Source organism: Orcinus orca, chromosome 8, assembly GCF_937001465.1.
Source record: "Orcinus orca chromosome 8, mOrcOrc1.1, whole genome shotgun sequence".
Taxonomy (NCBI): Eukaryota; Metazoa; Chordata; class Mammalia; order Artiodactyla; family Delphinidae; genus Orcinus; species Orcinus orca.
The window spans coordinates 5,897,771-5,924,336 of record NC_064566.1 but is presented as its reverse complement, the minus strand read 5'-3'; the positions used below and the strand labels follow the sequence as shown (position 1 = coordinate 5,924,336).

At 37.2% G+C, this 26,566-nt stretch overlaps 1 protein-coding gene across 21 annotated transcripts in view; it reads left to right on the top strand.

The window, feature by feature from the left end:
* Positions 1-26,566, top strand: part of C8H11orf80 (chromosome 8 C11orf80 homolog) — a 90,914-nt gene that overhangs the window by 31,194 nt on the left and 33,154 nt on the right. For 16 of the 21 annotated variants that reach the window (XR_007478982.1, XM_049714165.1, XM_049714164.1 and 13 more), the window contains 5 exons: positions 10,370-10,479; positions 17,192-17,275; positions 18,449-18,504; positions 19,244-19,315; positions 20,825-21,015. Coding sequence is in view for 20 of the 21 variants with exons in the window: in XM_049714165.1 (XP_049570122.1) it covers positions 10,370-10,479; positions 17,192-17,275; positions 18,449-18,504; positions 19,244-19,315; positions 20,825-21,015 (513 nt within the window). In the remaining variant the exon portion in view is untranslated. The remainder of the gene's footprint in view (positions 1-10,369; positions 10,480-17,191; positions 17,276-18,448; positions 18,505-19,243; positions 19,316-20,824; positions 21,016-26,566) is intronic. The other 5 variants (XM_049714177.1, XM_049714179.1, XM_049714180.1 and 2 more) reach the window with 2 other exon arrangements.

The window sequence follows — 26,566 nt, the reverse complement described above, 5'->3', positions numbered from 1 at the left end:
ATTGAAGAGGCTGTCTTTTCTCCACTGTATATTCTTGCCTCCTTTATCAAAGATAAGGTGACCATAGGTGCATGGGTTTATCTCTGGGCTTTCTATCCTGTTCCATTAATCTATGTTTCTGTTTTTGTGCCAGTACCATATTGTCTTGATTACTGTAGCTTTGTAATATAGTCTGAAGTCAGGGAGTCTGATTCCTCCAGCTCCATTTTTTTCCCTCAAGGGAAAAAATGCTTTGGCTATTCGGGGTCTTTTGTGTCTCCATACAAATTTTAAGATGATTTGTTCCAGTTCTGTAAAAAATGCCATTGGTAATTTGATAGGGATTGCATTGAATCTGTAGATTGCTTTGGGTAGTATAGTCATTTTCACAATGTTGATTCTTCCAATCCAAGAACATGGTATATCTCTCCATCTGTTGGTATCATCTTTAATTTCTTTCATCAGTGTCTTACAGTTTTCTGCATACAGGTCTTTTGTCTCCCTAGGTAGGTTTATTCCTAGGTATTTTATTCTTTTTGTTGCATTGGTAAATGGGAGTGTTTCCTTAATTTCTCTTTCAGATTTTTCATCATTAGTGTATAGGAATGCAAGAAATTTCTGTGCATTAATTTTGTATCCTGCCACTTTACCAAATTCATTGATTAGCTCTAGGAGTTTTCTGGTTGCTTCTTTAGGATTCTCTATGTATAGTTTCACGTCATCTGCAAACAGTGACAGTTTTACGTCTTCTTTTCCAATCTGAATTCCTTTTATTTCTTTTTCTTCTCTGATTGCCATGGCTAGGACTTCCAAAACTATGTTGAAAAGTAGTGGTGAGTGTGGACATCCTTGTCTTGTTCCTGCTCTTAGAGGAAATGCTTTCAGTTTTTCACCATTGAGAATGATGTTTGCTGTGGGTTTGTCGTATATGGCCTTTATTATGTTGAGGTAGGTTCCCTTTATGCCCACTTTCTGGAGAGTTTTTGCATAAATGGGTGTTGAATTTTGTCAAAATCTTCTTCTGCATCTATTGAGATGATCATATGGTTTTTATTCTTCAATTTGTTAATATGGTGTATCACATAGATTGATTTGCGTATATTGAAGAATCCTTGCATCCCTGGGATAAATCCCACTTGATCATCGTGTATGATCCTTTTAATGTGTTGTTGGATTCTGTTTGCTAGTATTTTGTTGAGGATTTTTGCATCTATATTCATCAGTGATGTTGGTCTGTAATTTTCTTTTTTTGTAGTATCTTTGTCTGGTTTTGGTATCAGGGTGATGGTGGCCTCATAGAATGAGTTTGGGAGTGTTCCTTCCTCTGCAATTTTTTGGAAGAGTTTGAGAAGGATGGGTGTTAGTTCTTCTCTAAATGTTTGATAGAACTCACCTGTGAAGCCATCTGGTCCTGGACTTTTGTTTGTTGGAAGATTTTTAATCAGTTTCAATTTCATTACTTGTGATTTGTCTGTTCATATTTTCTATTTCTTCCTGGTTCAGTCTTGGAAGGTTATACCTTTCTAAGAATTTGTCCATTTCTTCCAGGTTGTCCATTTTATTGGCATAGAGTTGCTTGTAGTAGTCTCTTAGGATGCTTTGTATTTCTGCGGTGTCCATTGTAACTTCTCCTTTTTCATTTCTAATTTTATTGATTTGAGTCGTCTCCCTCTTCTTCTTGATGAGTGTGGCTAAAGGTTTATCAATTTTGTTTATCTTCTCAAAGAATCAGCTTTTAGTTTTATTGATCTTTGCTATTGTTTTCTTTGTTTCTATTTCATTTATTTCTGCTCTGATCTTTATGATTTCTTTCCTTCTACTAACTTTGGGTTTTGTTTGTTCTTCTTTCTCTAGTTCCTTTAGGTGTAAGGTTAGATTGTTTATCTGAGATTTTTCTTGTTTCTTGAGGTAGGCTTGTATTGCTATGAACTTCCCTCTTAGAACTGCTTTTGCTACATCCCACAGGTTTTGGATCATCGTGTTTTTGTTGTAATTTGTCTCTAGGTAGTTTCTGATTTCCTCTTTGATTTCTTCAGTGATCTCTTGGTTATTTAGTAACGTATTGTTTAGCTCCATGTGTTTGTGTTTTTTACGTTGTTTTCTGTGTAATTGATTTCTAATCTCATAGTATTGTGGTCAGAAAAGATGCTTGATATGATTTCAATTTTCTTAAATTTAGTGAGGCTTGATTTGTGACCCAAGATGTCATCTATCCTGGAGAATGTTCCGTATGCACTTGAGGAACAAGTGTAATCTGCTGTTTTGGGATGGAATGTCCTATAAATAGCAATTAAATCTATCTGGTCTGTTGTGTCACTTACAGTTTGTGTTTCCTTATGGATTTTCTGTTTGGATGATCTGTCCATTGGTATAAGTGAGGTTTTAATGTCCCCCTCTATTATTGTGTTACTGTTGATTTCTTCTTTTATAGCTGTTAGCAGTTGCCTTATGTATTGAGGTGCTCCTATGTTGGGTGCATATATATTTATAATTGTTATATCTTCTTCTTGGATTGATCCCTTGATCATTATGTAGTGTGCTTCCTTGTCTCTTATAACATTCTTTATTTTAAAGTCTATTTTATCTGATATGAGTATTGCTACTCCAGCTTTCTTTTGATTTCCATTTGCATGGAATATCTTTTTCTATCCCCTCACTTTCAGTCTGTATGTGTCCTTAGGTCTGAAATGGGTCTCTTGTAGATAGCATATATATGGGTCTTGTTTTTGTATCCATTCAGCAAGCCTGTGTCTTTTGGTTGGAGCATTTAATCCATTCACGTTTAAGGTAATTATCGATATGTATGTTTCTTAATTGTTATGTGTTTGTTTTTGTAGGTCCTTTCCTTGTCTTGTGTTTCCCACTTAGAGAAGTTCCTTTAGCATTTGTTGTGGAGCTTGTTTGGTGGTGCTGAGTTCTCTTAGCTTTTGCTTCTCTGTAGAGCTTTTGATTTCTCCATTGAATTTGAATGAGATCCTTGCTGGGTAGAGTAATCTTGGTTGTAGGTTCTTCCCTTTCATCACTTTAAGTATATCATGCCTCTCCCTTCTGGCTTGTAGAGTTTCTGCTGAGAAATCAGCTGTTAACCTTATGGAAGTTCCCTTGTATGTTACTTGTCATTTTTCCCTTGTTGCTTTCAATAATTCTTCTTTGTCTTTAATTTTTGTCAGTTTGATTACTATGTGTCTCAGTGTGTTTCTCCTTAGGTTTATCCTGCCTGGGACCCTCTGTGCTTCCTGGACTTGGGTGGCTATTTCCTTTCCCATGTTAGGGAAGTTTTCGACTATAATGTCTTCAAATATTTTCTCGGGTTCTTTCTCTCTTCTCCTTCTGGGACCCCTATAATGCGAATGTTTTTGCATTTAATGTTGTCCCAGAGGTCTCTTAGGCTGTCTTCATTTCTTTTCATTCTTTTTTCTTTACTCTGTTCCACAGCAGTGAATTCCACCATTCTGTCTTCCAGGTCACTTATCTGTTCTTCTGCCTCAGTTATTCTGCTATTGATTCCTTCTAGTGTATTTTTCATTACAGTTATTGTATTATTCATCTCTGTTTGTTCTTTAATTCTTCTAGGTGTTTGTTCTTTAATTCTTCTAGGTCTTTGTTAAACATTTATTGCATCTTCTTGATGTTTGCCTCCATTCTTTTTCCAAGGTTCTGGATCATCTTCACTATTATTTTTCTGAATTCTTTTTCTGGAAGGTTTCCTATCTCCACTTCATTTAGTTGTTTTTCTGGGGTTTATCTTGTTCCTTCATCTGGTACATAGCCCTCTGCCTTTTCATCTTGTCTATCTTTCTGTGAATGTGGTTTTTGTTCCACAGGCTTCAGGATTGTAGTTTTTCTTGCTTCTGCTGTCTGCCCTCTGGTGGATGAGGCTATCTAAGAGGCTTGTGCAAGTTTCCTGATGGGAGGGACTGGTGGTGGATAGAGCTGGGTGTTGCTCTGGTGGGCAGAGCTCAGTAAAATGTTAATCCGCTTGTCTGCTGATGGGTGGGGCTGGGTTCCCTCCCTGTTGGTTGTTTGGCCTGAGGTGACCCAACACTGGAGCCTACCCGGGCTCTTTGTTGGGGCTAATGGCAGACTCGGAGGGCTCACACCAAGGAGTACTTCCCAGAACTGCTTCCAGTGTCCTTGTCCTCACAGTGAGCCACAGCCACACCCCGCCTCTGCAGGAGATCCTCCAACACCAGCAGGTAGGTCTGGTTCAGTCTCCTATGGGGTCACTGCTCCTTCCCCTCGGTCCTGATGTGCACACTACTTTGTGTGTGCCCTCCAAGAGTGGAGTCTCTGTTTCCCCCAGTCCTGTTGAAGTCCTGTAATCAAATCCCGCTAGCCTTCAAAGTCTGATTCTCTAGGAATTCCTCCTCCCGTTGCTGGACCCCCAGGTTGGGAAGCCTGACATGGGCTCAGAACCTTCACTCCAGTTTGTGAGTCACCCACCCAGCAGTTACAGGATTTGATTGTATTGTGACTGTGCCCCTCCTACTGTCTCATTGCAGCTTCTCCTTTGTCTTTGGATGTGGGTATCTTTTTTGTTGAGTTTCAGTGTCTTCCTGTCGATGATTGTTCAGCAGTTAGTTGTGATTCCTGTGCTCTCGCAAGAGGGAGTGAGCGCATGTCCTTCTACTCCACCATCTTGAACCAATATAAAATTTTTTTCTTCTTTTAGCTTATGTATATCATTGGAAATAGATTAAACTACTTATGATCAGACTTGTTACAAAGAATCCCCCCTTAGCATACTTGATAATTGGCAATCTTCATAAATGCAGATTCTACATAGGTTAAGTCTGAAAGTTTTTAAAGTTGAGGTATAATTGACATGTAACATTATATTAGTTTCAGGTATACAACATAATGATTCAATATTTGTGTATATTGCAAAATGATCACCACAATTAGTCTAGTTAACATCTGTCATCATATATACTTACAATTTTTTTTCTTGTTGAGAACTCTTGAGATCTACTCTTTTAGCAACTTTCAAATATGTGATACAAAAAAGGTAGTTGCTGTGCTGTACATTATACTCCCGTGACTTATTTATTTTATAACTAAATCCTTTGACATAATCTCATTGGCCTTTGATAACTTCCTTGCTTTCTGGCCCAACAAGATACCCATCTCATCTTGTACAGTTCTACTTTAGGCCCAGAATCAGCCATTTCTCCTTTTTAGTAAGCACTGGTATTTAGAGAACACATTCTGAGTACCAGGAGTTTTTGTTGCTTCTTAGTTTTTAATGACCATTTTAACAGGTGTGAGGTGGTATCTCATTGTGGTTTTGTTTTGCATCTCCCTGATGATTAGTGATGTTGAGCATTTTTTCATGTACCTGTCCATCATCTGTATGCCTTTTTATGGAAAATGCCTATTCAGATCCTCTGCCTATTTTTTAATTGGCTTGTTTGTTTGCTATTGAGTTGTATGATTTCTTTATATTTTTTGGTTATTAGCTCCTTACCAGATATATGATTTGCAGATTTTTTCTTCCTTTTCATTTTGTTGATGGTTTCATTTGCTGTGAAGAAGCTTTTTAGTTTGATGTAGGTTCCACTTATTTATTTTTACTTTTGTTGCCTTTGCTTTCAGTGTCAAGTTAAAAATATCATCGCCAAACCCCATGTCAAGGAGGTTACCACTTATGTTTTCTTCTAGGAGTTTTATGGTTTCAGGTCTTATAGTCAAGTTTTTAATCTATTTTGAGTTAATTTTTGTGTATGGTGTAGGATAGTGGTCTAGTTTCATCCTTTTGCAGAGTATTTACATTTTTAACTTGAAAATAATTTTTGATTTATAGAAGAGTTGTAAAAACAGTACACAGAGTTCTTATATACTGTCCACCCAGATTCCTCTGCAGTTAATATTTTAACATCTGTAACACCTGTAACAGGCTTGGTTTTTATTGATTGCTTTTTTGTATGAGTTATATTTTCCTTTTTCTTTGCATGTCTATTAAATATTTATTTTCTACTGGATAATGTGATTTATATTCTGTTCTACCTCTGAAGAGTGTTGATTTTTGTTCTAGCAGGCAGTTCTAGCAAGCTAATCACCCTAACCTTGTGTAGGCTTTTAAAATACAGTTTAAAGGGTAGATCTATAGAAAGCCGAGTCATTTTCAAACGCCTCTAACTTGATACCACATAACCTCCAACTGTATCTTCTCTGTGAATCTTGTTGAGACTTGGTTTTAGGCTTTTTTAGGGTGAATCAGACCTTCTTCTTGAATGTGTTTTCTACTACTAAAATATTACCTTTTTGCCATCTCAGCTGGACACCATCAGTTTTATCAAGTTCTCTCCATTCTGGCTGGGCCTGAAGGCCAACATTTCCCACCATTGCTTCACCACTAATTTCTTGTTCCATTTTCAACTCCATTGCAACTGCTCTCTGGGAAATCTTATATAGTCTCACCGCTGTATGCATAGCCCAGCCCTTGGCCAAAGGCTCATGGGGAGCTTCCATACAGACTTTTGGTACCCAGTTCTGCACAGTTCCCTCCTCTCCAGTGCCCTGCCTTGCAGATTCCAGGTACTTTCACAACCCTGAGCTCTATTCGCTGTCTCCTCAGCTTAATGGAACCACTGTGCTCTGCTTGGGCTCCAGCTCTGTCCTCCATGGGCAGGAAAATTTCCCCAGGCAGACATCCAGGGCAATCATAGGGGTCATGTCATGAGTTTCCCTTCTCTCAAGGATCACAGCTTGTGCTATTTATTGCTCAATGCCTGAAAACAATTGCCTAGTATGTTTTATCCAGTTTTATAGTAGTTTTTGGTGGGAGGGCTTATTTGGTACCAGTTATTTCATCACTGCAAAAAGGAGAAGTCCCAATATATGGTTTTGATGTATGTTCACATTGCCACAAGATTGAAATTTTTCTATCTACTTTTTCTTTAACAGTTGAAGAGCTATGTCAATAAGTAGTTTGATATTGATATTATATCATTCTTTCCCCCTTATCTCCACTCCATCTCAGCAAAAAGGTGCAAATGTAAACTCATTTTCAAAGATCATGCTGGTTTATTTAGTAGTTCTTTCAGCAAGGGCTTAAGGAATATAAACATATTAAGTTTCTCATTCTTTAATGGTAGTTTGGTTCTCTTAAAAGTCCAGAGTCAAAGTGAATTTTCTTCAGATCTTTGAAGATAGTACCCAGTTATCCTCTGGCATCTAGCATTGTTGATGAGAAGTCTAACTCATGTTTCTTTTGGCTAATTTGATTCTCTTTTGTAGCTTTTAGGGTTTTCTCTTTATCCTTGTTATTCTGGGTTTCATTGTGATGTGTTTAGCTGTGTGGCTCAGTCATTCTTTTTTCTGAATTTTTTTAATTTTAATTTTTTTAGTGTTTTTGTCTTTTAGAAATCTGTTCTTAATGTCTTTTATCTTTTTCTTCTTTTAATTGATATATAATTCACATGTCATAAAATATACCATTTTAAAGCATATAATTCAGTGGTTTTAAGTATATTCACAAAGTTGTACAACTATCATCACTATTTATAACATTACATTTTTATCACCTGCAAAAGAAACCCTGTACCCATTAGCAGTCACTCCCCTTACCCCTACCCCCTGTCCTTTGGCAAACACTAATCTACTTTCTGTCTTTATGGATTTGCCTGTTCTAGGCATTTCATATAAACAAAATAATACACTACATGGCCTTTTGTGTCTGACTTCTTTCACTAAGCATAATGTTTCCAAGATTCATTTATGTTAGTATGTAGCATGTAACAGTACTTCATTTCTTTCTCTGGCTGAATAATATTCCATATTTTGTTAATCTGTTCAGCATTTGTTGTACATTTGGGTTGTTTCCACTTTTTCCTACTATGAATCATGCTTCTATGGACATTCAAGTACTACTTTTTCTTTTAAATATGCTCTTTTACAGTGTCTAATCTACCATCCATAGGGTTTTCATTTCAAACACTGTATCTTCAATTTCTAAGATTTCTAATAGGGTTTTTGGCTGTTACTTTCTGTTTAATTGATGGCAGTGTATTCTTGTTTCATGGCTTCTTTTTATATTTGAGGGTGTAAAATACAGAACACTTATTTTTAAAGTTCTTTTCAGATTGTTTTATTAACTCTGTTTCCTCAGGTATACATTTTGTTGGTTGATATGTGTCCTATTTTTCATGGTATTGGTCTTCACTGGTTGGTAATTTTTAGTTAAGAGCTAATTGTCCATGACCCTTTTGTCCTGAACACATCCTGCATTGACAGCCTTCCAGTAGGAGGTTCTCTGGGTTGCTGAGCCCTAATCTGCAGGGCACGTATCTTGGATTAAACTTTGCTTGAGTGGAAAGATAAAAGGCTCTTGTATCTTAATAGAATATATAGTTCTGAGTCTCATCCGTACTTATATTACATGGCTCTAAGGCCCTCAGCCTGCATCACTCATGCTGCTACTAGCATCACTTGGCTTTTAACCAACCCTCAGGTAGGCAGGTGGCATCCCTTTGGCTTTTGTTCATGTTTTGGTCCCTTGCTTATACCTCCTATGTGTGGCCTCTGTGGCTCTTGCTCTTAAACCTGTTGGTGTTGCAATATTAGCTCCATTTTTTTTTTCCATTCCATGCCTCAAACATGGGGCATCTTTGGTCCTTACTTACCATTGTGGATTCTCTCTCTCTTTTTCCTTTCGAAGATTAGGGAAGAATACCTCTCTATTTCTGGTCTATAAAGATTTCTCTTTTCTTTTTTTCTCACTATGACTATGTTTTGTTTTGTTTTAATTTTTATTTATTTATTTATTTGGCTGTGTCATGCGGCATGTGGGATACTAGTTCCCCGACCAGGGATCAAACCCGCACCTCCTCCATTGGAAGCGTGGAGTCTTAACCACTGGACCACCAGGGAAGTCCCTATGACTATGTTTTATTAAAATTTAAAAATACTTGTTTTATCATTTTATGTGTTTGAATGGGAAGATGAAATTTCAACATATGCTTGACTTATCTTGAAACAGAAGGCTTTTTATTTAGTTCTACTGTTTTACCTTTTCACATTTAACTCTAGTCAATCCATCTGGATTTTTTTTTTTTTTTTTTTGGTGTATGGAGTGAGTTAATTGAAATTAATTTCCCCCAAATAACTACTCATTTTAAAAAATCATTATTAAGATTTCTAGAGAATTCCAAGTTATTGACAAACCTTTTTCTCATGTATCTACATGTTTTCCCTATTTTTCACTGTATTACCACTTTATAGGATTGAGGAACAATTTTTTCTTATTTCACAGAAAGGTAATTGAATCACAGAAAAAAGGGGGTCACCCTAGGTCAGAAAGTCAGTCAGTGGTAAATCTGAAGATTGATGTAAGTCATCCTGGTTTAGTGCCAACTTCATTAAACTTCAGTGTAGCATAACCTTGCTGCCATATTATCTCAAGCTTTGTTACTGAATTATATTTGAAAAACAAACTAATGGCAAGAAAAATATTACCCATTAAGATTGATAGCTAGAACTTGATCTTCTTTGAGATGGTTAAAGCTTATTAGATATATGGTATGAATGTTTTAGAAGAAAGTTGTGCTATTATTTTAGTATATATGTTATTGTTATTAAAATTTTTAAGTTGAATTCTTTTATAATATCAACATTGTCAACCTCATTTATAAGGTAGAACGTTCAGAGACTGAGATATATATTTTTATTCATATTTAGTTCTCCATTCTAGTACTACTATAGAGGGGAAATAAGGGATGGCATTTTATAAAATGGGAGATTTGGGTTTTTTTCCCTTTATAATATTAGTGCCAGGGTACAGAAAGAAAGAAGGATGGTGCATACTTTGAGGTTCTATTTGTTGATGATGATCCAGGACTCACTGATGCTTTGTGTAGAGTTCTGAATCAACATATGTAAATATACGAAGTGGTTAATTGACAATTAAATTAGCAAGAGTTTGCTTCTCTTGGGTAAAAAAAGGCATTAGGCATTAGGTAAATGCCTGAGAGGGTCATTCTTGAATTTTTCTGTTTTAAGTTCTAAATTAGCTCACTTACTGGATTTGTGTTATTAAATAATGAATTGATTTATTTAAAAATATAAGAATATCAGTTAGAGCTATCAACTCTGAAGATTTGTGGCATTGGATATGTCCTTGTGGAAATTAAGTGAAAATATAAATTGATTTAGCAAATTTTCAATTTGTGTAAAATTGAAAACATGTGATTAAATGTCTTATCCCCATAAAGTAATTCTAAATGTTTAAGCAATTTGCTGATGCATAGCCATCTCCAGTCATATTTAAAATTTTGCAGATAATCTTTTCATCAGGGAAGAGACTTCTTGGCTTATCAGTTTAATAACTCCAGAAACTCTGGTGCTTATGCAAACTGCTTGTTCTATTCTGCCACCATCTCTTCTCACACAGAAATACAGTCTATACTGCCTGGACTCTCTGCAGAGCTGAGCTGGACTTCAGAGGAAACCAGCTATTCTCAGGACGTGTCAGGGGTAACACCCTTCCAGATGATTTTTGAGGCAAGTTTTGCTGTGGTTCTATAAATTAATGATGTTTTGATTCTTATTTTTCTACAAATGTAATAACAGGAAAGAAAAACCTAGGTCCGTTATAGTTCAAAGTTGAAATGAAATAAGGCATTGGTCCCCAAACTTCCGTGTGCCGATTTTAAATCACCTGGGAGCTTTCAAAATAGTGATGTTTGTGTCCCACTTCAAGAGGTTGTGATTTAATTGGTCTAGGGTGCTGGATTAGTCTGCTTAGGCTGCCATTAAAAAAAAATACCACAGGTTGGGTGGCGTAAACAACAGAAACTTATTTTCTCATACTTTTGGAAGCTAGAAGTCCAAGATCAAGATATCTTGTCACTGTTCACATGACCTTTCCTCTGTATGTATGTGGAGAGAGAGCCTTCTGGTGTCTTTTCCTCTTCTTACAAGGACACCAGTCCTATCAGATTAGGGCGCCCCCTTATGACCTCATTTAACCTCAATGACATTCTTAAGGCCCTGTCTCCAAATATAGTCATATGGAGGCTAGGGCTGCAACAGATGAATTTTGGGGGACACAATCCAGTCCGTAAGATGTGTGGCCTGGGCTTTGGAATATTTTTAAAATCCCAGATGATTCCTAATGTGCAGGTAAATTTGAGAACCACTGAAGTAAACCATTATTTGAATTTGGATCTCCTGAAAAAGAAAATAAAAATGGATTCCCAGTGCAGATCCTATTTAGATACATTTTTATTAGGTTGGTTTAAAGATCTTTATTGATTTTTTTGTAGCCCAGATTTATGAGAGTGACAGTTGAGTTCTCCATTCCCTTTAACAATTCTCGGATCCCCTATCTTGCTTCCTTTGAACTGGTAGAGACAAAGAATTAGAGTACTTTAAATGTTCTCCCAAAAAGCACTTGGGAGGCCTTTCTCCATGTTGGAACAATTATATCCTTCTTCTAAAAGGAAATGACTATGGTATCGGGACAAAAGATATCCGTGGCTGTGCCATATCTTGTTTAGGGGAACGAAGGGTAAACAGTCTGGAGCAATTAATGGTTAGTCAGCTCTGAAACTATTAATGTCAAGTAGCAATAAAAAAGCTGATTTCAGTGAGCCAAGGAAAGCAGTTCTAGAAAAGGAAATCATATGTTTTAGCCAGTCTGAACAAACAATGGTAATTCTTATACCTAACATATATATTATTTAAGCCTCCTGACAACTCTATGAAATGGATAGGACAAGGATTATCATCACCCCATTTTACAGATACAAGAAAACTGAAATTCAGAGAATTTGACTGACTTTCCCAAGGTCATACCAAAGTTAAGGACAGAAATAGAATCTGAATCAAAGTCTTACTCATATTGATCAGTGCTGTTTCAATATTCATTTCTTTACTCAGAAACCTGTGTTTGTTCACGACAGCTTCACTGTGCTAGACAGAGTCCCAAGACATGTTACTTGATCCCAAGGAACTTGGAATCTAAAGGAAAAGATAGATAAGTAAACAAATAATTACAATGCAGTGTAATATATATCATGATACAGGTATGCACTGATGCTGAGGTAGCTTAGAGGAAGGGTACCTAACCCAATGGGAAGTTGTCAAGGTCTAGAGGTCTTTGATGAGACTGAAAAACAGATTTTCTGGGTATAAGAAGTTCAGAGACTTGAAAGAACAAAAATTTATCATCAGAGTGATAAAGTTTCTTTCTTTTTTTGTTTTGTTTTTCCTTATTGCAAGAGCAGTGTTTCCCTCAGGAAAATCAAAGTGTGCATTTAGAGTACAGATAATTGACTTAATCAAGGTAGCCACTATTAACATCTTGGCGCATATTTTTTCACGTAAGAGTGGGACATTTTAGTTTAAGCCTTCCAGAACAATACAGTTCCAATCTATGGCCGTGGAAGTAGGTGGCTGGAAATGAGTGGAGGTCAAGGTCGTTGGAGTTGAGGAGGTCAGAGAATTATGAGACCAAATTGTTGCTTAGACTGGTCATCTGTTTGTATGTGGAAGTCAGCCAAGATGATGGCAGGACAGAGGATGATGGCAGAGGATGATGGCAGTACAGAGGAGAACTGTGAGCTTTTAGAGTACAGAGGAGAACTGTGAGCTTAGTGCCCAGTAATCAGTTGGTGATAGGTGGGGTGAGGTAAGAGCAGTATAACCTAAGAGGAACAAGGATTTCCTGAAAGTATTTGCTCTATTACATCTCATTGTCTCTGATACTGTGCAGCTATTTAAAATATTTTTAAAATTTATTTATTTATTTATTTATACTTTATTTTTGGCTGCGTTGGGTCTTTGTTACTGCGTGTGGGCTTTCTCTAGTTGCCGGAGCGGGGGCTACTCTTTGTTGCGGTGCACAGGCTTCTCATTGCATTGGCTTCTCTTGTTGCAGAGCATGGGCTCTAGGCGCATGGGCTTCAGTAGTTGTGGTTTTCGGGCTCAGTAGTTGTGGCTCACAGGCTCTAGAGCGCAGGCTCAGTAGTTGTGGCGCACGGGCTTAGTTTCTCTGCGGCATGTGGAATCTTCCCGGACCAGGGCTCGACCTGTGTCCCCTGCATTGGCAGGCGGATTCTTAACCACTGCGCCACCAGGGAAGTCCCTATTTAAAAGATTTTTGAATGAAGAGAATGAGAAGAGAAAAAGGGGAGGTTGTGAAAGATTTCATCATACATGTATATCTCAACTGGGAAGAAGGGTCAAGTGGCAAGGTTTATAGCAAAGCCTAGTGAATGGAGACCTCCATGAAAAAGCGGTAATAAATGATCCACTGCTTTGGGCATGTGAGGAGAGCTAATTCCAGGGAAGACTGAGGAAAACTTCATTTAAGAGAGATGCTGGTTTTGTGTTTATGCTCAGTCAGTCCTGCATCTTGGAGTCCATTAGGCTAGATAACATGTCTTTCCAAAAACAATTTGATTTTGCAAGATCTTCTTGATGCATTTATACATTTTTGTATTTATTTTTGCCATGATACAAAAGATAAAATGGGTAGAGATATACATATATACGTACAAACCTATCTATCTATCTTTGTATTTCTCTATTTCTCTATTATCTATCATCTATCTACTTACCTATTTAAGCAAAGAGAGAGAGAGACAGAGACACTGACTTTCTTTTAGAAAGTCATATAGAGCCCATAACCACATAAGTTCATGTTTGAAAATATAAAACAGCTCCCATATTGTATCATATGATTAGACTTGTATTTAAAGGCTGAAACATGTGATTCAATAGTAGTTTCCGCTGCCCAGGGCTGGCAGCATATGTTTTTTCCTAACAACATGTAAGTAAATTCACTGCTTCTGAAGGTATGTCAGGCCTGGGGTACTGGGTTTCTAACACCCAACTGTAAAAGGCTGTAAAAGACTGTGTAGTGTCTTTCTTTCTTTCTTCCTTCCTTTCTTTCTTCCTTCCTTTCTTTCTTTCTTTCTCTCTCTCTCTCTCTCTCTCTCTCAATAATTTATGAGTAGATCTTAAAAGGAGCTATTTGCTTTGTGTTAAGTATCCTCCACTGACCTGACATTATGTCACTTTATCTTCTCAGTCTGGATTAGGTGCCAATTGTTCTTGTGTATTTCTTTAGCATCTCTTATATATTTAAATCATAAAGCTTCTTCACATTGTCATATAAATTATTTATTTTGTCTTTCTCTTCTACTTAAGTGTAAACTCTTCAAATTCAGGGATTGTTTTATTTATCTCTATAAGCCTAAGTACATGATAAGCTACATTAAGTGTTTTATCAGTGAATAAATACACATACATATTCAGTAGTCATGTTTAAGCATTGCCCATCAGACTCCATAAAAAATAATGATAGATTACGTAGTATCTGATTCAGATAGCTATGTGTACAGAAAATGAACATTCTTGGAGAGGCAGCATTTCATAGTGAAATGTGGGCTCTGGAGTCAGATCTAGGTTTGAATCCCAGTTCTGCCACTTAATTAGCTATGTGTGACCTTGGACAAATTAATTCACTTATTTAGTCATTATCCTCATCCATAAAGTGGGGGTATTTCCTACTTGTATATAAACTGCTTGGTATGTAGCAGGTGTTCAGTAAATGGTAGTTCCCATCCTTACTAATTGTAGACCCTCTCTGGTAGCTGCTCAAGGAACTTTCACTTACTTGGTTGCCTTACTGCTAGATATAATTAAGCCCTTTCTGTGATATGCCCTATAATCACTAAGTTACAAAAGTTTGAAACTGTTCCAAGAAGTTGTTTTGGAAGTGTTAAGTATAGGAAATGCTTTCAAGAGACCATTGCTTTTCTACTATTTGAACACTTTATAATAAAAAAATTTAAAAGAAGGATGTGACTATGGTATGTATGCTGCAATTACTGTTTAATTACTGCTGTTTACATGTGTGAATAATCCTAGATTTGTTTCCAGAATTTTTTAATAATCCCCATCCATTTTTCTAATACTTTCAAATATTTTTATAATAGTTTTTCTAATTATCCCCACCCATTGCACAGTTCCTTTTTTTTTTTTTAAACGACAATAATCATTTATTATGTCTCACAATTTCTGTGGGTCAGGAATTGGGGTGCTAAATTTTGGTTCAGGGTCTCCCCTAAAGTTGCAGGCAGATGTCAGCTGGGGCTGCCATTGCACAGTTCTTGATCTCTTTTTCAGTGTACTTATAAAGAGTATTATATTTCTTTTTATTTTTTAAATTTTTATTTATTTATATTGCGGTACGTGGGCCTCTCACTGTTGTGACCTCTCCCGTTGCGGAGCACAGGCTTCGGACGCGCAGGCTCAGCGGCCATGGCTCACGGGCCCAGGTGCTCCGCGGCATGTGGGATCCTCCCAGACCGGGGCACGAACCCGTGTCCCCTGCATCGGTAGGCGGACTCTCAACCACTGCGCCACCAGGGAAGCCCATAAAGAGTATTATAATAGTTTATTCTTCATTAGATATTTACATGTTTCTTCTTTATTGTGTTATGAGATTTTTGGGGTCTGGGACCTTTCTTCTCTTTTAATATACACTTAGTACATGGCTCTGTATTTTCTGAGCCACTAATAAGAACTTACTGTTTGGACTTCCCTGCTGGTGCAGTGGTTAAGAATCCGCCTGCCAGTGCAGGGGAAACAGGTTTGAGCCCTCATCTGGGAAGATCCCACATGCTGCAGAGCAACTAACCCCGTGCGGCACAACTACTGAGCCTGCACACCTAGAGCCCGTACTCCTCAACAAGAGAAGCCACCGCAATAAGAAGCCCGCGCACCGCAATGAAGAGGAGACCCCGCTCGCTGCAACTAGAGAAAGCCCGCGCGCAGCAGTGAAGACCCAACGCAGCCAAAAATAAAAAATTATATAAATAAATAAATTTATTAAAAAAAGAAAAGAACTTACTGATTTCTGACTCTATTTCTTCTTCATTGACTTCTCCATTTTTTCGGAGACGCATTTTAACTTCGGTTTTAGGGACACTATATTAAATATAGTATAGGAAAGTGGTTAATACTAAAGCTTTGGAGCCAGATCAGGCACACCTTAGCAAAGTTGTTTAACCTCTTTGAAATTCATTTTTTTTAATCCATAAAATGTAGGTTATATGTACCTAATATGGTTTCTGTGAGGGGTAAATGAGGTAATATAAGTAAAATATTTAGTACCATTCCTGGAATAGAGAAAGCCCTCATTAAGTGATAAATCTTATTATATTTGTATGGAGATATCAGGGTATATTGGAAAAAGCATGGACAATTGTTGTTAGATAGACTTAGGGTCAAATTCTGGCTCTATTACTGAACATCTTAGGCAAGTTGCATAACTTCTCTGAACCTCATTTTTTGGTTGTTTTTTTTTTTGCCACGCTGCAGGGCTTGCAGGGCCTGAAGGGATCTTATTTCCCCGGCCAGGGATTGAACATGCGCCCTTGGCAGTGAAACCTCGGAGTCCTAACCCCTGGACCTCAAGGGAATTCTGAGCCTCATTTTTTTTAATCTATAAAGAGGGGATTGTAATACCTGACTTGAGGATTGTTGTAGATATAGCACCTGCACATTGCTTGCCACATAGTAGGCATTCATCAAGTGGTATCTATTATTGTTACCATGTCTAACATATATTTTCAGATTATTCTTTGGTCTTTAAAACAGTTTTGTGAGGTTGAAAGGCTAAGTTTTATGCCTGTTTTGCAGATGAGGAAATAAGGTCCAGAGAAGTTAAGTGATTTTTTTTCATGATTACTGCAGTAATTTTTATAGAGCCAGTATTAGAACACAGGTCTTCTGACTTCTGAGCTTTCTGCTTTGCAGCTTTTCCTTAAATACAAATGTTTGGATGAATGGATTAAGGTTTAAAAATAGGTTCTTTTTAGTGCCTGCTCCTTTGACTCCACTCAGATTCTTAATACAGATTGACCCACATTAGAATAGTAAAGATAGAGTTATTCTTCTCAGCTCCAATGTAAATTACTTTTAAATTTGTTCCAAAAGGTGGTTTTGAGATTGTGGGTTTTACTCTGGTATTTGTTCACGTCTCCTGAAGTTCCATGAAATTAGGTACCTTAGCCCAAGAAGTGATGGCTATTAGATTACCTTTGGTGTTCAGTTTTCAGACCCAAAGATGTTTCCCCTTGGATGTCTGAAAAGCTTTCTGAGGTGTAGTTACTTTTATAAGAAGAAATACCATAATTTAATTCACTTGTGCTCTTGGGTTTGTGTATGTGCAGTGGATGTTTTTGTTATGTTGTTACAGGTTCATGAAAAGCCCAGAACTTTGATGACAGATAGCCTGGTTATAAAGAATTTTTTACGCAAAGTCATCACTGTGCTCCCCAAGGTAAGCTGTTCTTCTGCACAATAACGATTCTCTTGTTTAAGTCATATGTTTTTAAAAGACTTCTACTCTGTAGGGCATGGAAGGATCTGATTGGTCCTCTTTCTTTTAATTACAGTGATTAAAAGTTTTAATATTGAATTGATTTGGTTCCTGTATCCCTAAGGCAGGCTTGATGTTGGTCATGTGACATAGTTGAGAGCCCTTGGATATAGAGAGAACTTTCTTTTGGGTTCTTATTTTCACTGCCTTACTGTTTTATTGTATCACGTTGGATACCTCGTTTCCCTCTTCTGCGTTTCATTTTTCTTTTAAACCTAGATGATAAACTTTGCTGATTATCTCCTTTTTTTCTAAAGTGACTATAAGAGCAACTAAGGAAATTGGTAAAATACTTTGAACTCTGGAAAGCTAAAATTTTTATTATTACCTGTAGTTTGATATGTTCATAAAGTTGCACACAAGTATGCTATATAACTTCCCCTTTTTTTCTGGCATGTTTCCTACTTTTTCTGTCTTAAGCAGGATTCAGTACTTAATTGTTTGCCAGTCATTCTTCCAAGTGCTCTCCACGTACTCACTCATTCAACCCTGCCAACACCCCTTGTGAAGTAGGTTTTATCATCATTCCCATTTTATAGCCAAGGAAATATGGTACAGAGGTTAAATCACTTGCAGGACCAGGATTTGAAATGAGGCAGTCTGGCTCTAGAGTTCCTTATTACCCATTATATTATATAGAAAAAAAATAGAGGTTGAAGGTATAAAATAATTAGAACAGTGAAGTAAATTGGAAGGAGGACATAAGAGATGGGGATAGGGGAAGAAAAAACAAAGAAAAAAGCATGGAATATTCCATATATGAAAACAATGGAAACAATAGAGAGAAAAATTGATAATTCATTTAAGAAGGGGAGAAGAGATACATTAGGAGAACAGCAGAGGACAAAAGGGTAGTATTTCCTCATAATTTGTGACTACTTGGAATTGTAATGTAGAACTCAATGTATTTAAGATGCAGAATTTGAACACAGACAAGTGTTAAGTATGTTTAGGGAAAGTGCAATGGAAAAAAAAAGTGATATAAAGAATATCTTCTCCTTTAGGAATTGAGTATGGAAAATTTTAATCCCTATTCTGGTTCATGTTAAATATCACACCCCATTTATTTTGCAGATTAGATTTAATTTTAGTGTAAAGGTGAATGGAATCCTCTCCATGGAGATCTTTGGGTAAGTCCTTAATCCATGGCTTAAGTTTATGCAGTGGCTCTACAATTTTTCTCAGTCATTATTGTCCTATTATTTCCAGTGGGTTCATAGTTTGATTTCTTGACTCGAAGTCACTTTGAAACTAATTTTCTGAGACCCCGCCCCCCACATTTTCTTATTGTAGATTAGTTCTTTTTTTAATAAATTTATTTATATTACTTTTGGCTGTGTTGGGTCTTTGTTGCTGCGCGCAGGCTTTCTCTAGCTGTGGCGAGTGGGGCCTACTCTTCGTGGTGGTGTGCAGGCTTCTCATTGCGGTGGCTTCTCTAGTTGAGGAGCACGGGCTCTAGGCGCCTGGGCTTCAGTAGTTGTGGCACACGAGCTCAGTAGTTGTGGCTTGCGGACTCTGGAGCTCAGGCTCAGTAGTTGTGGCGCACAGGCCTAGTTGCTCCGTGGCATGTGGGATTTTCCTGGACCAAGGCTTGAACCCGTGTCCCCTGCATTGGCAGGAGGACTCCCAACCACTGTGCCACCAGGGAAGCCCTCTAGATTAGTTTTTAATGAGTAAGTAGATTGAACCTTTCATGACTTTCCCTTTCACTAGAATGAGAAAACTTAAAAATAGACATTTTCCCCTTGGTTAATTGGTTACTAAATTTCAGTAATTTCTGGGGTTGGTACTCATGGGCCAAAATTTGTAAGAGGCAGAGATTGGTTTTAGAATCTTTGAGATATGGCTTATCTTTTCTTTGCTTTGCAGGGCAGAGAATGAACCTACTTTGAACCTGTCAAATGGAATTGCGCTTGTCGTAAACCATCAGCATTATGTGAGGTGAAGGGGAAAGAATTGTTGTCCCTCTCCATGTTTTACTCTCTTACTATGAGTATGAATGTGGGCAGAAATTGAAAATGGTCTCAGTTGTCAATTCTTAGTGCCAAGTGTCAGATTCTCTGTAAGAAAATTGAAAGTAAAAATTTTAAGCTATCTGTATTGAAAACGATGATTGTTCCTGGCTCCTTGAATATATTCTAATTGACCTGAGGACATGCATGTTCCTTCTCCTCTCCATGCCTTAATTTCTTCTGTAAATGAAACAAAACAAACCCTGCTAACTCCAATCCCATTTAGACATGAGAAGAGAGGAATGACTTTAGAGATTACTTGAACTCTTGGCTAGAGAGATACTATGACTGCAAAGGAATTCTTTGTATATTATTGCTTGTGTATTAGCATTTTGCATAGGTTTAGAAATCATCTTTCTTCCCACCTCTACCTTTTTCAGACTGCAAAAAAATCCATGGAGGAGGTGGAAAATAAATGGAGTAGAACCCTGTGCTTTGCCTTCCTGTACTATCCAGTTACCACAGAACCCAAAGTGAACATGAATTATAGCAAGAAAATGCCTAACTTATGTTTAAGTCCAGCGAATCTATTCTTTATTCAATAGTTTCTGCCTCCACTTATATGCCCTGGATCAACACTGGTAGTCATAGGATCTTAAGGCTTGAAGAGACTGTCTATGGTTTTTCAGTCTGTTTTCTTACTTTTGACCAAAATTACCTCTCAGATTAGACTATGTTTTATTCTTTAATATCTGCAGGACACAAAACCCCCACCCCACATCTTTATTTAGTAATCTTCTAGCATCATACAATCCCTACAGGCAGACGGCCTTGCTATCATAGATTGACTGAAAGAGTTTAAGCCTCTAAGCCAATGTTTGTGGACATATTTCCCTGGGTGACCTGATTAGTTTAGAGAAAGGGGGAAAGGTTCATTAACATTTCTTTTCTGTTTAGAAAAGAGCTGTTGGAAAGTAAGCAAATACCAAATTTCACTAGATTCTTTCTAGAAGAGAAAGATGTTCCAATTTTTTCTCATTACTCCTACCAAATAGTAACCTCAGACTTCTTCAGGGGAAGGTGTAGCATGTGTAAAAGCAGAAACCTAAGTATCATGAGGCCAGTTTTAGGCCATTTGTGATTCAGGGACCCCTGACCCCCACCCCCACCATGCTGATCTTTGAATGATCTTGGAAACTTCTGCTCAGAACCATAGAGTAATTTTAGTGGAGGGAATATACTTTTGAGAATATAAAACTGCCGTTAGTGGCAGCAAAAGCAGGAGCCATGCTATAATTCCTGAAATGCCAATTTGTCTACTTTTTCCATTCCCTGTGATTCACTGAGTGGGACACAAGTTACTTATACCAACAAAATTTATGTGGTGGATGATATGGTTATGCATATGCTAGAAGTTATAAAAAGAATTTTGAATTCCCTTTAAAATAACTTCTTAAGAGGGAAAAAAGCTAAATTTGTCTTACCTGTTTTTTGACAGTACACCAAAATTTGGTGCAACTGAATTACTCTGCAGCAGAATCCATCCCGTGCTAGGACATCCAGTCATGCTCTTCATCCCTGATGACGTGGCTAAAATGGGCTTGTTGGGGGAGCTGATACTGACTCCAGCTGCTGCTCTCTGTCCTTGCCCAAAGGTCTTTTCCAACCAGCTGAATAGGATTTCTTCAGCTTCCATATCCTTTTAATGACAGAGTCCACCAAAATGTTCAAATTCATTGTCTTTGAAAATGGATTTTTATATTTCAATTCTAGAAAAGCCTCTAGCATATAAACTCTGTATCTAGAAGCTGGTACGATTTGTATAAAAACAAAAATCCAATATGAAAGCTAAGCTTGAGAATTTTTCCAAGAAACTTTAAACTATAAAATATGACAAGTGCCACACTGTTTTCATATAATCCAGTATGACTGAAGCATGGAATGAATGGTGCAAGAGGGAGAGAGGAGGCTGGAAAAGTAGTTTGGGGTTGAATATGGTGGATCTTGAGTGCCACACTAAGGAGTGTGAACTTTATTCTCTATATAATGGGAAACCATTAAATGTTTTAGGAATCTCTAGCAGCCTTGTACAGGATGGGTGGGAGAGAGACGTCAGTAATCACTAATTAAATAAGTAAGTGAGCTGGGCAAGAGCTATTAAGTGCATGAATTAAAAGTGTGATGAGCATGGAAAGGAGAGACTTATCACCGGAAGGAATCAACATGATGAGGTAACCAGTTCGTTGTTTGGCTAGGGAGAGATTAGGGGCAGAGAATGGCTAGAGTTGATGTCAAGAACTCTATATCCAGAATAGGCAAATTTATAGAGACAGAAAATAGATGGGGAATGATTCACCTGGGAGTCATAAAAATGTCCTAAAACTGATAGTGGTGATGGTTGCACAACTTTTTGAATATACTAAAACCAATTTAATTGTACACTTTAAATGGGTGATTTGTATGATATGTAAATTAAATCTCAGTAAAGCTGTTAAAAAAGATTTCCATAGATGGCCAACAGAATAATGATACTGGCAACAAGATCTGAGGAGTGAAGAAGATTAGTCTGGCTTTACATAAGTTGCATTTATGGTGCCTGCAGGGCATCCTTTAGAAATGGCAAGCAGCCATGTAGAAATTTTGGTCTGGAATTTGGAAGTGGTCAGATTTAGAGAAATAGATTTTACAGCCTCAGCGTTTTCTCCATAGGTGACTATAGTATAGTATAGTGCTAGGGCTAGAGCATGACACAGGAGTAAAAATGCTAGATTCACCACTAATTAGTTGTGTGACTTTGCACAACTTACTCAACCAGCCTAAGCCTTTATTTCCTCAGCTTTAGTATGGGGATAATAATACCTACCTCATAGACTTATTTTCCCTTGCAAAGGTTTCTCTTGTTGTTGTTCTTTTGGGATTTGTTTGTTTTAGGGTTAACTATATAATAATCCATGTGAAGCTCCCAGCATATTGCCTGACACATAATATAAGTGTTTGATAAATGTTCAGTATTATTATGATTATATGATTGAAGCTGTAGGAGTAAAGGAAGTTGTAATAGAGTATAAAGAACAAGAACAGAAGAGGGCCAAGGTCTGGTATGTTAAATGTCAGCTGAGGACGTCTTTAAGGAGGAAGAAGGAGCCAGGATAGTGATAAACGCTGTGTGTGGACGTTTCATATTTTAAAACATGCTTTTTCTTAATATCTAGATCATACAGAAGAGTATAAATAAAATATGAAAGTTTCTCTTCGTCCTCATCCCATTCTCAAGAGGGAATAAGACAAATTTTCTATCCTCTTGGAGTTTACATTTTCATGGGAAAATTTAATAAATAAATGGATGTTAGGTAATGATACGTGCAGTGAAGATAAAATAATGTGGGTAAAGAGATAATGATGGGAATGTCATTTTAAATATTATGGTCAGTGTAGACTCCAGGGAGGTGATGTTTTAGTAAAGAGAGAGAGCTAACTATGAAAACTGGTGGGATTTCAGTTTCTGAAAATGGCAAACTAGGTAATTTAGACCAACCCTCCTAATGAAGACAAAGGCTGGATGAAATACCAAGACATCATAAAAGTATCTAACAGCTAGTGAATAGGGAGGAATTTCTGGGCCATGATTTAGGAAAGAAAGGAATTACAAAAAGCTGAGCCCAGTACTGAGGGCTCTTTTGCCCTAGGGTCATTTGCCAATTAGAGCAAGTAGCTGAGAGACTAAGACAACTTCTGAATCAATGCAGGAGAAGAAGGCCAAAGAGTTCAGGGCCTGCTGAGCTTGGGAGTGCTGTTAAAGACACCTCTTGTTTTGGACAGGGATAAGTAAAAGGCTATACTTTAAGGAGTAAGGTGAACCTGAAATAAACCATCCTTCAGTGATGTGCATTTATTTTGGGGGGTGGTTTAGGCAGGCCAGAAAATCTTAAACTTTGAAATTGGTTTAAGGTGATTCTAAATTTCTAATTCTCCCAGATGCCTTGTAGAAGCAAACAGAAATTCTTGCTAGAGGAAGATCTAGCATCTATGCTTCAAATTATTTAACAGCTACTTAAATATAACATCCAGCTCCCATGTGCATGCACACATTAACATATACACACACACAATCAGGTACAAGAGAAGACAAGGAGGCGTGAACAAGAGCTAACAAAAACAAAAGCAACAGCAACATGCACTGGGACTCCAGATAATTGCTAATATCAGATACTGATTTTAAAAATAAAAAAATATGCTTACTATGTTTATGAAAATGAAGGCAAGCTTAAAAATTTTGCCAGGGAACTGAAACTATTGAATGTGACATAATTTTAAAAAGAACCAAACAAATTGTAGAACCAAAATATACAATAACCAATATTGAAATTCAGTAGGCAGGTTTAACAGCAAATTAGACACAGCATAACTGAATTTACGAACTAAAATATAAGGATAGCAAAAACTGAGCAAAACAAAGCAAAGTGAGACAAAGGATGGAGAATACAGAAGAGGTAAACAGTGAGAGGAAACAGTGAGACATTCTAATGTACATTTAATTCATGTTCCAGAGGAGAAGAGAGAGAAAAATGGGGCAGAAACTATATTTGAAGAGTTAATGGCTGAAGCAACTAAAACAGATTTCAAGCTGAACAATCAAGCAGGTTAAATAAAAAGATATCCACTCCTTGGGACTTCCCTGGTGACACAGTGGTTAAGAATCCGCCTGCCAATACAGGGGATATGGGTTCGAGCCCTGGTCCGGGAAGATCCCACATGCCGCCGAGCAACTAAGCCCGTGTGCCCCAACTACTGACCCCGCATGCCACAACTACTGAAGCCCATGTGCCTAGAGCCTGTGCTCTGCAACAAGAAAAGCCACCACAACGAGAAGCCCATGCACTGCAGCGAAGAGTAGCTCCCGCTCGCTGCAACTAAAGAAAGCCCGTGTGCAGCAACGAAGACCCAACGCAGCCAAAAATAAATAAATAAATAAATAAATTTATAAAAAATATATATCTGTCTATATATCCACACCTTCTAGAAGATCAAAGACAAAAAGAAAACCTTAAAATCACCCAGGGAAGACAGACAGATTTTCTTCAAAAGAGAAACTGACAGCTGACTTCCTCATACCAACAGAAAGTAGTAGAATAATAGTGTTAAGGTCCTGACATAAAATAATCATCAACCTAGAATTCCATACCCAGTAAAAATATTCTTCAAGATAAAAGGTAATGAACCTACCTATATATTATATTACTGTCATAATCCATACAAGAAGAAGAATTAATTCAACTGACTAGAGCATAGTGTTTTGACTGTACATTCTTGGTGGGATATTCTAAGGATGAAATGAACTGCAAGGAACTCTTAAAATTCATTAAGTGGTCTTGATTCTTAGTAATAATATTGGTAGTATTATATTGAAATTGTGTGCATACTTATGTAAAAACAAATAAGTAATTATGTTAACATTGTTAGGAACCAAATTTTTTAGCATAAGATAGAAGATATATGAGTGTAAATTCAAAGAAATAAGAATCTTTAAAAGTAACTTTGAGACAGAATTGAAAATACCAATGTGAATCCCCAATATTTCTGACTTTAAAAATTATATATTTCTTAGCTCTGTCCACTAAAAAAAACTTAGAAGCAATGAACACTCGTGGTACTCAGAACGTGTCCTCTAAATACCACTGCTCACTAAAAAGGAGAAGTGGCTGATTCTGGACCTAAAGTAGAAATGTACAAGATGAGCTGGGTATCTTGTTGGGCCAGAAAGCAAGGAAGTTATCAAAGGCCAATGAGATTGTGTCAAAGGATTTAGGAACTTCCACTTCCAGCCATGATCAAATAACAGGGACTGGATTTATTTTCCTACCCTGAACAGCTAGAAAAAATGGACAAATTATATTAAACAACAGTTTTCAGGTATTACACAACAGATAATGCAAGACAGTGGTTCTAGAAGGAGGAGAAACAAACAAGTGAACCCTGTGTTTGCCCCACTGTACTGTCTAGAGAGAATTTCCAGGCTACAACACCAGGAGGGGATACCCAACTGGAGTCTGGTGGATCTCTCTGAGTTGAGGAGACAAAGTTCAAAGTTCAGGGAGGTCTAGACAGCTAGGATTTATAGAGAAGAGTACTGAAGAGGAAATAAATACATAGAAATAGAGCTCCAGACAGAAGAGAATCCCTGGAATGCACACAGAGCTGGGAATAGTTCCTGTTCCTATCAGGCAGGGTGGAAAGCCTCATACTTCTTAAGGCATGAGGTAGAGTCTTAAGAAGGCTTTGCCTGAGTAGTGGGGAAAAGTTAGCCATAGCCTACAGGATTCTCTAGTCCCACGTATCAAAGCTTAAATGTAAGACCAATAAGACTGAAACTGTTTCCAAATAACTTTACAGTGTCCCAGAAAAAAAGTTCAAGAATATTTATAGGAATACAAAAATATTCTGCACCCAAAAAGGTAATCTTCACAATGCTGGGCATCCAATAAGAAATTACTTGGCATGCAAACAAGCAGGGAAATAGGGCCCATAATGAAAGAAAAATTTCAATCAATGGAAGCCTACCCAGAAATGACACAGGTGATAGAATTAGTAAACAAGGACATTAAAACAGTTATAACTGTATTCCATGTTCAAAAAGTGAGAGTAAAGATTGAACATACTAAATAAAGAGGTGAAAGAGATTTTTTAAAGACCCAAACTGAACTTCTAGAGGAAAAAAATAAAATTTTCAGGATGAAAATAATACTGAATGAAATTGATGGCAGATTTACACATTGCAGAAGGAAAGATTAGTGAACTTGAAGACACAAAACTAGAAACTAACTAAAGTGAAATAAAAAAAGACTCTAAAAAAATAAACAAAGCATCAGTGAATTGTGGGACAACTTCAAGTGGCCTAATTCAGGGATGTGTAACTGGAGTCCTGCAGGGAGGCAAGGCAGATAAAATATTTGAGGAAATAATGTTCCTCAAATTTCCAAATTTGATGAAAACTATAAACCTGCAGATCCAAGAAGATCAATGAACCCTAAACGTAAGAAACATGAAGAAAATTATACCAAGCCACACCATAATCAAATTGCTTAAAGCCAGTAGTAAAGAAAAAAATCTTAAAAACAGCTAGAGATAAAAAGACACATTACATATTGAGGAACAAAGATAAGAAATACCACAGATTTCTCACTGGAAACAGTGTAAGCTAGAAGAAAATGGAGCAACATCTTTAATAAAAGAAAAGAAAACT